The 13,780-nt window shown below is 38.0% G+C and overlaps 1 protein-coding gene across 1 annotated transcript in view; it reads left to right on the top strand.

The window, feature by feature from the left end:
• Positions 1 to 13,780, top strand: part of LOC126236787 (uncharacterized) — a 387,517-nt gene that overhangs the window by 349,210 nt on the left and 24,527 nt on the right. The window contains exon 4 of the mRNA XM_049946370.1: positions 12,904 to 13,051. Within this exon, the coding sequence (XP_049802327.1) occupies positions 12,904 to 13,051 (148 nt within the window). The remainder of the gene's footprint in view (positions 1 to 12,903; positions 13,052 to 13,780) is intronic.

Raw genomic sequence — 13,780 nt, 5'->3', positions numbered from 1 at the left:
AATACAGCTACATCCAACCATATATATACAACTACAGAAATCCGTAATTATTGATACATGTTCAATTACCCGAAAGTTCCTAAATGCAATATAACACATACCGTACAGTTAATAGGAAGTGACGCTTGATCAAGGTCCGCGTCACTTTCCATTCTTAACCAGACTTAACGTCTGAGAAAAAAGGATAATAATAATAATAATATGAGATAAAAATTTTATGTAACTTTCGCAGATGGTCTGAAGGTGGCAACCTATACGAAATGGGTCCATCACAATAAAAACACGTAACTACTATAGCGTCAATTTGGATTTTATTACATAATGTGTCTAAGAAATATCTACAATGCTGCAGGTCCATTGGATCGTAAAAGAAGTGTTTGATGGTTCAAAAGACATCGTGGCAAAGATTTACTTCGCATATGGGGAAAGCAGAAAAACGTCATCAACTAAGTCACAACGAAATTAGGCCATTATGGAGTGAGCTGTAATTCCACAGCCTTTCATCAGTAATGCAAACGTCTGTAATAGGATAAAGTGGCACCGAAACCATAAAACCTGGACTGTGGAGCAATGAAAGAACGTCATTTGACAGAATGATTCTTGTTTCACACTGTCTCCAATTTCTCACTGAGATTACATGGCGGGGGTTTGGTGATGATTTGGGCAGCCATATCGTGATATTTCATGCGCTCCATGATTACTCTACAAGGTGGCATTACTGCCAAGGATTACATGACCATTTTGCCTGGTCAGGTCCACCCCATGGTACAATGTTTGTTTCCCAGTGGGGATGCTGTGTCTGAAGATCACAGGGCTCCTGTTCATCCAGGACTGTTTTCGTGATCATGAGAATGAAGTGTGTTACATCTCGCCTGGCCACCACAGTTACAAAATCTCAGTATTATTGAGCATTTGTGGTCTGCTTTGGAGAGAAGGGTGTGTGATCGCTATTGTTGCCTGAATTTGTCACTAGTTTGTAGCAAACATGATATAAGATTCCCTTCAAAATCATACAGGTCTTGTATTTATCCATCTCAAGTTGAATGGAAGCTGTTTCGGATGCCAACTGTTTTACTTCACAGTATTATGCACGGTAATTTGTTGTATTTGTAGTTTTTCAATAATTTTGTCCACACACAGTATTTCCAGTTTATAGTAATAATATAACGTATGATGTTGGACGTTTCGTGAGGCTTTAATGGAAATTGCTGTTGTGTGCAAAAAGGCTGCAACATCAGAAGACTGGAGCAAAATGCAGGAAGACCTGCAGAGGGTTGGCAATTGGTGCTGTGCGTGGCAGTTGACCCTGATCATAGACAAATGTAACGTACTGCGTAATGGCAGGCAAAGAGAAGATTTACTACTCTTTGGTTACACTATTGCCAAAAAATCACCACAAACAGTGCAGCATATCACAAGAAACACTAACTACTGTAAAAAATGTGGGAGTAAGCATCTGGAGCTGTCTGAAGCAGAATGACCATATAAAAACATAGTTGATAAAAGCAGATGTAATTCATCCATCTTCTGTGAAAGAAGTGGCTTACAAATACTTGTTTCGCTCATTCTTGAGCATTGCTAATAAGTCTTGGACCCTTATCAGATTGGATTAATGAGAGAGAGAGAGAGAGAGAGAGAGAGAGAGAGAGAGAGAGAGAGAGAGTTCCATCCAGTGAATAGCAGCACATTTCATCAAGGGATTGTTTACTTGGTATGGGTGCATTACAGAAATGCTCAACTTCAGTGGTGGATGTTAAAAAGTAGGTAATGTGCATCACAGACAAGTTCACTGTTGGAATTTTGATAGCATATACCCCAAGAACAGTCGGGTAAAACATTTCTTTCTCCCACACCCATCATGTGAAATGATCATGAAGAGAAAATCATAGACATTTTATGTCATATGGAGATTCAGTGACAGCTGTTCTTCTCACATGCTATTTGTAAATGGAATGGGAAGGGGGAAGAGATGGTGTCACATAAAGTACCCCACACCACACTCCGTAAGATGATTTGCAAAGTGTAGATGTAGATGCAGAAAATATATATACATGTAATTAATTGAACAGTTCAGCAGAAGAAAGTGCTAGCCCTCAATTTAGTAAGGATTTGTATGACTACAGTATTTGTTTTCTTTTCAAATTCACTAGATGCTTGAAACAAGTAATTCCATGTGTCCCACTAAAAAACAGTGTTGACTGCATAAAATGTTTTGTTGTACTGTATTTATGTTCTTATTTTTGAATGTATTAAAATAAATAATATGCAATAACTCAAAAAAAGCCCTGTGAATTATCACTTTCTTTTGTGTGTCCCTCCATTTACAGGTTAATGTTCAAATCTGTTAAGATCCCAGCAGTCAGTGTCACTTCCTGGAAGTTTTTCAGACATCCTTTAAAAGCATGGATAGGACAGTTCTCTACAATATATCCTGTTGCTTGTTCTTCCGCATTACAGTCTTACATGTCACTTTCACAATAACCCCACTTCTTCTAGTTGTGGCGTTTTCTCCGTTGTCCTGTTCGGATGTGGTTGAGTCTTAATCATTCACGATGGGCAAGATCAAATACTGCAGTCTTCATCAGTGGGTTTTAAATTTGGGGGGACATTCTGGGGTGGTTGTTAATCCCAGTTTATGACTGTGACCTGAAGGTCAATGCAAGGTAACTTGTCTGACTTCGGGTGTATGTCTGTGGATTCTGGAAATAACTACTTGTAAAAAAGTTCTTATGAGACTCTGTCTTGTTAAGAATATGCACTTTGGCAGCATGCCATTAGAAGACAGTGCCTACATTTGGCTTTCTTTTTTCTTTGTTTTGGAAAAAAGTTGCCTTACTATGTTTCACACCCATTCCATCATGGCTTATAGGTAAGACCACCAAAGTTTACATTTGCATTATCTCCAGTAAAAGCAATACAATTGAAAGTGTGCAGGTGTTTTAAAAGCTCTTGGATTTCCAGCCAGGTAACAGTGACGATACACCATGACATTTCGATGAGTGCCTTACTAACCACGGTTTAGTCAAAATGTCGTGATATATCAACACTGCCAACAGGCTGGAAATGCGAGAGCTTTTCCTTAGTAGTGCATGCTGTGAAAGCCCACATTCACACAGTCATGTGGCTGTCTCTGAAATGTACAGTGCTATGTTTCAGAAGTTTCATTTGATTTAGTCAGTAGTTCTAGCACATATACTTGAGTGCCATTTTCCAAATAATCAATATACACAATTACAGTGGAGAACATTTTCATCATTCCAGCATTGCATACATCATGTCCTAAAATAAAACATGGTATTCTTTGATAAAGAACTGAGGTTTAATTTCTAATGAATGTAAGGAAATAACATTGTTAACAATAGCCTGATTTTTTGATTTGCTGCACAACAACACTTTAGCCTCATCACATCCTTGAAATAACATTTTATTCCCATTCATTGTTCAGTCCATCAACTAGTATCAATGATGATGGATGACCATAAGAAATACTAATGTAGCTTGAACCTTCTTATCGTAAACTGAGAATGTTGTATGGTGCTGTGTATTTTGTTGTAAGTTATCAGAAAATTTACACAACATTTTTCCTTTCTCACTACATTTCATCAAAAGAATGGACATTTACTTGGCTGTCAACTAATTAATAATTAAATTAAAGGAACTAGATGTTTATGTCACTGCATGCATAAATAGAGGTGCTTCCATGTTTAATTAAAACCATTCAAGCAGAGGCCCAGCCTTGTGAAACCATGGCATCACTATCAATTCTTGATTATCAACAAAAACTATGGCTTTGATGAAGATCATAATAATTAGTATTAATTGGCTTTTCTATGGGCAGAAGAGTATTAGTTCAGTTTCCACAATTTAACAGGGGACACTTACATCCTCTGCATGACAGTTATTTATATTTGTGTATGTTATCCCCGAATGAAAAAAATAATTTTGTGGCTAATTTATATCCTTTGTTTCAAATAAAATTATCACTTTTCCCTGTAAAAGAGTCACATTATCTAATTTTTTTCTGCTCCTTAACTTACACCCTTTTGCCTGAAGATTTTTATCAATACATAACAATCGCTTTGACAATGAGCCATGAAGATCTGAGTATCAAATCACATTTTTTGAAGGTATATTTTTCATAGATTATTCTCAAAATAGTAACAGTGAAGAAATTCCAGATATGGTTTCAAAGGTAAAATGCTTGCTGGACACAAAGAGATATTTTGAAAGGCCAGGCTTGTCTGCAAAAATCCAGATAAAACTAACAATACTGGTGACCAGAAAACTTAAGTGACCACTATACACTGCATATACTTTGTTACTTTCTCAGTTTGCATGACCTTTGGTATATAGCATCATAGATCAAGTACATATTAACTCATCATAATTGTAGCACGAGGTCTCACTAATCTAGTATCTTAGGTGTATCTATCCATAGAAGAAAAATATCCAACCAACTCTTTCTCAATTGCTGCTGTTCACTTCTGGAACAAGCAACTTCCACTCTGCACACAGTTCAATACTCTGTTTCATTTAAGGAGAAGACAAACCATTCCTTTGTCATCATCACAATTCTTCTCTCAAAAATTAACATGTATGACTTGAAACAGTGAAGCAAAGGCTCACATCTTTATTCTCTTTTCTCTTTTCACTTTTCAGTCACTCACACAGTATTATTTATTTCATCTCCCTTTATTACTTGTGTTCTACCACAGTCTAAGTCTACCTATCTGTAACTTCTGTCTCTGGGGTTAGCAAGGCTACACTACTCAAGTTTAAGAAGTTAACAACACCCCGTGACACAAGCGGGTACTCACAGGCGCTAGCACTTCATATTTATATTTTGTACCAGAAATAAAGTAAGTATAGCTCCAATTCCCTGGTTCTGAGCAAGATTTACGGAAAATTCCCCCTGTTTGTAAGTACAATGGGAAGTGCCCCTCTTCACTTGGAATAATTTTTGATATTGAAGTATAAACATCACACCATATATTAGGCAGAGAAAATAATGAAACATATTATTCCTTTTTTATGGGCTGCCTTTTTCCCAAATCATCATGTAATACGCTGACATGATTGAACTAAAATGATTTTTGCCATACAAGCACAAACCTTTAGTAATAATCATGCAAGTCCTCAAGAATTAGTTCATACTGATTAGTAGTGTCACAGAGGTTTTTTTTTTAAAAAAAAAAAAAAAAGGAAAGGGAGAGAACACAGAGGGATTAAACAAGGCAAAAATGTTAGTGCCATTACTTTTATGAATAAATTGTTTTGCACTGCTACTAGTGATATTATTTGTTAATGTAATTTAATACATTACTTTTAATCAGGCATTCTTTAATGCATCAATATTAAAATAAGATCCTTAATTAAACTTCACTGCCCGACAAAAAAGTGAAACACTCTGCATGGGAAGAGAAAACAAAATGAAACTTCAAGTGTTGAGAAGGTCTAGAATATTATATTGCTGATTACAAAATCAAATTTACAAAGAACTTAGCAGTTGAGCACCCCTATGAGTATGACACTGCACCCCTTCCGGCCTGCATGCATGCTCTAAATTGGTAGGTAAGGGTGTTCTAAAGCTGTTGTATTCTCTCCTGAGGCAACTGTTATAACTGTTATAACTGGCCCTTGATAACATGGGTACTGGCACTGGTATGAAGTGAATGTCCAACCTGGTCCTATGCATGTTCTATTGGGAAGGTCTCTCTGGATCTTGCTGGCCACACCAGTACCTCAGCATCACCCAGACATTTCATAGAAACACATGCCATGTGTGCTTGATCATTGTTCTGAGAGCACGTAACTATCGCATGAGAGATAACAGATGAGGATCAGGGCATCCATGATGTACTGTTGTGCCCTCAGAGTTCCCTCAATCACTAACAACAGTGACCTGATGTGATAGCCAATGGCTCCCCACACCATAACACCAGGAGTAACACTGTTGTGCATCTGCAAAACATTGGAAGACTGGGACCTCTGATGTAAGAAATATTATTATTATTATTATTATTATTATTATTAAGCATCAGATTGGGGAGGGGAAGCAACATATACTTGTGTGGCTCCCTTTCCCATTTAGAAAGTGCCGTGTACCATTGTGGAACAGTGAGGCTTTGTGTGAGCGATGTGTGGTTGGAGAAGTAAAGTATGCTAAGAAATTCCCGGACATCGCTCACACTGAAAATGTACCTAAGGGCTAGTTTAAAACTGAGTTTGAAGAATATTACAAGGGGAGAATATAAGTAGTATGTTAACGTCGGCCTCGACTGTTCTGTGCGCACAATGAGACGTTGGACATGGTTGGCTCTGTAAAAAAAATTTGGCACATAGAAATTAAATGATCAAGCAAACACAAATTTAGAGTAATTGACACTATAATTACGAACTTGGACGTTAAGTTCATATAGCATGTTAACACTAATGTCAATAACAATGACAGAGCTTGAGTGGTTTGAAAAGTTTAGAAATCACATAGAAATGTCCATTCAGTAACCACTCTGCATTTTTCACACATGCTAATCCCACATACAACAAAATGACAGTTTTATCTGTAGTGTTTAACAAATTACAAGTCTAATAATGATGCCTATGTAATGGTGCATCCGTATTATACAGGAGATAAAAAGAGAGTGATATCGTCCTGCAGTGGACAATGGGTTGCGCGCTTGTTTTTTGTAATATTCAAATGTCTTCAGAGTCTGTCTATAATATCGATGTTTTTTACATGCACGTTGAATTAGTCTATAGTTTCTTAGGCACGTCAGTGGCACTGGATTCATCTCTTCTTGTTAATCGTCAAAATACATCATTACCTTGCGTAGTTAAATATTATACATCAACAAATAAATGGCTCTTGGCCTCTTTTGTTACTCAAATCAGTGTTTTATGCAACGAGATGCGGCAGTGTGAAAATACAACATCTCAGACCTCTGCCCAGATCACTCCATACTCACCAACCATGGATATCTGGGGTAGTGGAGAACCCATCTCATCGCTGACTGCAGTGTGATGCCATTCATCAGCAATCCATACTTCTTGGTCATGACACCATTTGAATCACAGCTGTTAGTGTTGTCCTGTTACCAGCTCCCTACACATGGGATGGTAATTCTGCAATTTGGCTGCTGGTAGTCTCCGACCAATAGTGCAGAATAAAACAGATTGTTCCAGGAAATCCATTACTCGTTCTCAGATGGCTGGCACATAGGTGAATGGGTTATGATGGGCTTGGTGCACAGTATGGCAATCCTCCCTTTTGGTGGGCAGATGTGGTTGATCAGAACCTTGATGACGATTATGCCTGCCCTCACTTCCTCATAGAGTCAAATACCGGCCCACAGGCACATCTGAATGCCTTACAAATCTGGATATTGCGCAGTTCACTCAGCTGACCAAATGGGAACCGTAATGAGACCTGTTTCTAACTCTGAAAGGTGCTGATAATGCTGCCTCACATCAGTATGCATCGTCTCTGTGTCCTTCCGAGTGAACACTCAATATCTGATGCTGTTCAAACCCCCTATATATCCTAGCAGGTGTGGTAACAACACTAAACATGAACAGTTCCAATGCACACTGGTGACTGTTCTGCCAGTCATAGAAAATTGGAACTGTAACCATTTATAGACCCACCGACAAGGTGTACTTGTATGTAGTTACATAGACATCCAACCTTGTCTTCTGAGTGCTTTACTTTTTTTGTCAAGCAGTGTAAAATTAAGTATTTGATTATGTAAAAACTATGTCTAATGCGGTATTGATGCAGTAGCCTCTTTGAAGATAATGGGAGGCTAGGGTGTGAGGAAATGACGTCCACTGTTGTCATCCTTGTTGTTGGACTGCATTCTATGGACTGTGGAGTTGCCTTTGTTGGATGCATGATTATATTTTGCCATCAGTTAAATGATTAACATACTCTCTGCATGTCAGATGTTTTACTTAAGATTTCTGCATTCCAAGTTTCAGTTTTCATATGTTTCCTGATGAAAACATTATGTGTCATTGCAGGACAACATCACAACATTACAAGTACTCAGTAATATTTAGTTTGCATCTGATACAGGCAATTCCACAGTCAACAACATACAGCACATCATAGTAAAGCAACAGTGGAAATAACTTTTTTGGACATGTATGCAACAAAACACAGCTGGCGATGAGCAACACATGGCCAAAATGTGTTCCAGTGAATTAACTTAAATTAGCAAACAAAAAACTGGTAACAATTCAAAACAAATTATCTACTCATGATTACTAACACATTAAAAGATAGCATTTGGGAGTAAGAGTGGTATACAATCAACCTACCGACATTTGTGGGGTACAATCAGTTTCATCAGAGTTCATGTCTTCGTAAATTCTTTTTCATGTTAAACAATTTTTCTTTCACCTCTTCTGCATTCTGGAACACTTCCATTTTAGCTCTTGTTTCATTCTAGGAAATCTAAAAAAAGTCACAGGATGTGAGACTGAGTGAGCAGGGCTGATGCAAAACTATTGTCATTTTCGTTTTTATGCAGTATACGAGACAAACATCTTTTCATGTTTTTGTCTCAGCTGAAGATTTCTTATCTTATTTTCAGTATGTTTCAGAACATCCTGTGTCACCCTGAGCTTGCTTCTAGAAAGAGTTTTTCTTAACAAACCATAGCAGTGAACAGTTCTTACAGAAGTCAATGGTAGCATGTTATTCTGTTACATTGGCGAGTGGATAATTACTGATCAGTTGAAACAACAGTTACAAAAACAAGCACTCTGACATGACCAGTGCTGCCCCATGGCTGACAGCTGACCAGCTGCAGATTCAGAATTTGAGTAGAAGAGGCATTCAACAGGATAACCCATCAGTATCACTTCCTCGCCCCCAGTAAAGCAATTCTAGTTTCTTTTTAATGATGACCTTCTCAACCTTCTAACATTTACACTTTCTTACTACTCTCCCAGAGAATCGCTGTCTGGCATCTGCCTTTCATGCAAGTAGATTTTTGTGGTCTTTGCAGACATACAGTTGAGAGCTGTTAGTGATCTCACAATTTATTAGCTGTGGTGTAATCTATTCTTCTCAGAGATCTCTCATTATAATTATCATCAGCAAAATTATTGTGCAATGGAGATTTCTATATTGAGAGGGGCCCTCAACTGAGCACAGTCCCATCAGTAGTGATATAATTTAGAATCAATTCGGAAAGTGAAATAATGACATTAACAAAATAGGTTTAATTCTTTAGTGTAGTAATGGTAACCACACATAGCTAAATAAATAATTGCCTATTCTGTTCCCTCTGTGACTTTTCCAAATTAATTCCTACCAGCTTCCCTACTGACTTCATGGACCTGCATCTTCATTTGTTTCTTTAATCAAAATTTGTTGATAAATGATCATTTACCAAAATTTAATATCATGTTTTTTTGGAAACACTTTGCAAGTAAATATTTCATCAGGGAACTCATGAGTAGTCTTACACAGGAGTCCTCCATGTGCAAATGATGAACTTTAGTGACAACTGAATCCATATTATACTTCCTATCCCTTTCTATAAGGTTACAGATTTTTGTTGATATCCTCTGTGTATACTTGACCATCAAAATCTGCATCAGCCCCCCATCTTCACCTTAACATCCTTAATGTCTGACCCATGCCTTCTTGGGATAGGCATATGATCTATCTCACTGATTGCATTCTCATCCAGTGATTTCCAACTACTTTTCTTGATATCCTTTTGTGGGAATATGGTGACACTGAAGGCGAAGTAGTTTTTACTTACAGCAAAGTCAACCAGCCTCAGTCCATTTTCGTTCCACACTTCATGTAAACTATACTTTTCCTTATTTGGTCTAAACGCTGTCTCTCTTCCTACCTCGCCATTCATATCTGCTAGAACCACTTTCACATAATTTTTCCACTGTAGTATCATAGTATCTTCAAGCTGTTCATAAAAGGAGTCTTTGCCTTCTTCATTCACTTCATCTGTTGGAGCATGGACTCAAATCAGTGTCATATTGAAGAATTCCATTTTTATTTTCAGTGTGCATATCCTACTATTCATGGCTTCAAAATTTGATAAAGCTAAATTGTATTCCCTGTATACTAAGAAAACAGTTCCAAGATTGGCTGTACCACTGCTACTGCAAAATATTGTGTAGTCACCAGAATCCAAAAGAGTATAGGTTTCTTTCCGCCTAATCTTCTTCAATATTGCTATTCATATCTGGTACTTTCTCAGTCAGTATTTCACATTTCTGAGTAATCCAGATTCATTAAGACTCTGTGCATGTGGAAGATGTAGGGATATTCCAGAGGGATTCTGATTTTTGCCAGGATGGTCATACTGTTTCACATATTACACTCAGAAGAGGTCCCTAACTGGATGAGAAAAAAGGAAAAAAAGCAAAGATTGTGTCACAAGATCAGGCACACATTGAGGGAGGAGGTTCACCATGAGTCATAATGCTTCCCACCCACCCCCTCCCAAAAAATAAAACTTCGCAGTAAATGCATTTATATTTTTACACATATCAATTACCAAATTTATCAGATAACTTCCAGATACTAAAAAAAGCATGAAAACTGAATGTCTCAAAAATTGCAAGGAACTCCAGAAATTTCAAGCTGTGTTTAACACAGGATAGTTCTCAGGTCCATATCTCAGGATCTGCCCATGTGATTGAACTTGCAACCTGACTGGCTGGAGACAACACTCCAGCCAGGAAAAGGCATACAAGCCATACCTGCTGTCAACAAGAAATCAGACATGGATTGTAGATCGAAAAACGGAGTAGGTTGAGTAAGGTGAGACCAACTCATATACACATGTGTGGCTGTAGTCTCTTGACCTGTATAGTGCTAAGTGAAATACAGAGAATAATCAATGCACACACAAATTTTATATTATGTAATTTTTGATGTTGCCAAAGTTGAGAGGTTTGTTGTTTTTATAGTTATTATATTGCATTTTCATTGTTCTTAAATTGCGTAACACATGGTCTTCTCAAATTTCTGGTTGAATGCTTTTCAAAGTCTGAATTTCCCTGAAAGGTGATTACTTGGAAGTTATATGTACAAAGTACTGATGTACACAAGTTATTATTATTATTTATTACATTTTTAAATGAATTTTGTTATTAATATTAAAATCTTAGACATCTGTTTTCCATTAAAGGTGGTGTGGAGGGGGGTTAATGTGTGGAAAGTTACATTTCAGAGATGGGAGGGGCAGAGAGGGTAACAAATCAGCATTCAATGCTGAATCCGCATATGGTCAGGACGTGTCACTCTGCTGAAACTTTCCTGAGCTCTAGTTTTCCTTCTGGTGATGTGTACCCCTAAAACTGGTGTAGTGTTTGCATGTAGTCTTCATACCTGGTCAAATAATTTGACTAATTTGACAGTACTTATTTTATTCAATAAGTGCCATAGAAGAGGTGTGTTTGAGACTTTCCAGAAATCAAGGAATATGACACATATCAAATCAACACCATCTTTAGCCTCTCGGATTTTGTGAAACAAAAGAGCTAAAGGGTTTCAGACCAGCAGTTACTGCAAACACGTTCATTCTTGAAGAGCAATTGTTTACTCTCTGAAAATGTAATATGCAATCACAGCAGCACAGTTACCTGCAGTTTCCCATCCTACATTGTTTAGGGCAAATACCTTGACGGTTCCTTCGAAATGGCCTCAGCAAATTTCCTTCCCCATCCTTGTACCAATATTTAATCTGTCTCTCATTCATCATCTATGGGTTGTAAACCCCAATCTTCCCTCCATCAGAATTAGCTGTTGATTTTATATGTGAAGTTACTTTGTGCGTGCTGTGTAAATAACGGAATACAAATGAGAAAGAAGAAAATTAATCACAATAAGTAAAATGTAGTCCGTGATAAATATGTGTTAAAGCTGATTGAGATCGCAATATTGATGTGCTGGCTGTAATTAAATGACTTAAAGCTAAATAAGTAAATAAATGAAAAAAATCCATACTGACATTCTCTACCGGCTTTCCCTCCTACAGCTCCAAGTGTACTGTGTGTAAAGGGCATTTCACACTAGTAATTTAGTCCATTGGTGAATGGTTTAGTAACTAAATATGTCCAGACAAAATTATTTAACTGAGTGGTGGGTAAATTGATTTAGTAAATATGATCACATTAAGTGGTCAGTAGATGGTCTAGTAGCTTTTCCCACACTGTCTCAACAGTAGAGAACCACTGGACATATCTGAACATCAGTTTGGTAGAGCTCATTAGAAAAACATTCTAATTCTACTCTCTCTTATCAGTGCTCTTTTGGTTGTGGGACAACAAATTGTCTCTTTGGAATTGTGATAAGACATATGTATTACTGTTTAAAGTTCATCTGGAATGCAAAATGTCTCCAGAACAGTTGGCTTCCATAGTCATTATAGAGAATCATGGTAACATATTGTGTGCAGTAGCAAAGATGTACAACATTCCCTTAAATTTATTTAGTTATTTTGCAGAGACAACTTCATTTGGATGAGTGTGAGTACACTGGATTAAAGTTCATATTTCTTCTAATGGAAGTAAGTAAAAGTATTATTTTATTTCTTCAACTGCAAGTTCTTTCAGAACTCCAGGCAAATCAACTTTGGTTAATAGCTTTTCATGCCCTTTTTCTCTTATTTTCATTTTAATTTCTACTGAAAGATTTGCATTGCTTCAACATTTATTACTTCAGTCAGTCCCTCTGAGAGAATCATCATTCAGTGCAAACTCCACAGCAGTCTGCACTTGACTAACAACTAATCAATGTCAGAACACACACTTGCCATTTATCATTTCAAGGAGGCACTGAACCACTTGACACTGGGCTAAATTACTGACTTGGTATGAAACAGACATAAATGGAGTGTGATGGTGTGTGTCATTTTGCAGCGGAGGGTCCGGAACGAGCGGCACTGCTGCGACAGCTATCTTCGCTGCGGGTTGATGCACCAGTCTTCCTGGCCATGCTGAACGACACACGTCGCCAGGTGCGCCTGCTGCAAGGTTCTACCACTGAGTCCGTCCTTCAGGCATACAGGTGCTTACAGCTGAATGTCCCACCCCACCATCTGCTCACTGCAGGTGCAGGCCAGAGGACATTCATTCATTCATTTCATTCATAGATACATACATACATACATACATACATACATAGTGTTCTGTAAATCCCATCATGAAGGGGAGTCTTCAGGGATGTGGAATGAGTCAAATTATACACTAACAGAAAGGTGTAACTGCTTTGGTTGGCAGGAGAGCCAACACCGTGTTACTAGAAGGAGGCCGAAAGGCACGCGTTTTAGCTCACGCAGGCTGGCGTGAGGTCTGGAACAGGACAAGGAAATTAGAATTTAGAAAAAAGGATGTAGCTGGTGGAATACTTAACTTTAATCCATTAATGAAGAACGTCGGTCTTGATGGTACATGAATCAGTATCAATAGTAACTGATAATGGCGCCTTGCTAGGTCGTAGCAAATGACATAGCTGAAGGCTATGCTAAACAATCGTCTCGGCAAATGAGAGCGTATTTTGTCAGTGAACCATCACTAGCAAAGTCAGTTGTACAACTGGGGCGAGTGCTAGGAAGTCTCTCTAGACCTGCCGTGTGGCGGCGCTCGGTCTGCAATCACTGATAGTGGTGACACACGGGTCCGACATATACTAACGGACCGCGGCCGATTTAAAGGCTACCACCTAGTAAGTGTGGTGTCTGGTGGTGACACCACAGTATCCACTGCTGGCTACTTCTGTAAAGTATACTAACAACAA

Source organism: Schistocerca nitens, chromosome 2 (genome assembly GCF_023898315.1).
Source record: "Schistocerca nitens isolate TAMUIC-IGC-003100 chromosome 2, iqSchNite1.1, whole genome shotgun sequence".
NCBI classification, from domain to species: domain Eukaryota; kingdom Metazoa; phylum Arthropoda; class Insecta; order Orthoptera; family Acrididae; genus Schistocerca; species Schistocerca nitens.
The sequence above is the reverse complement of the archived record's forward strand: the minus strand, read 5'-3'. Positions and strand labels throughout refer to the sequence as shown.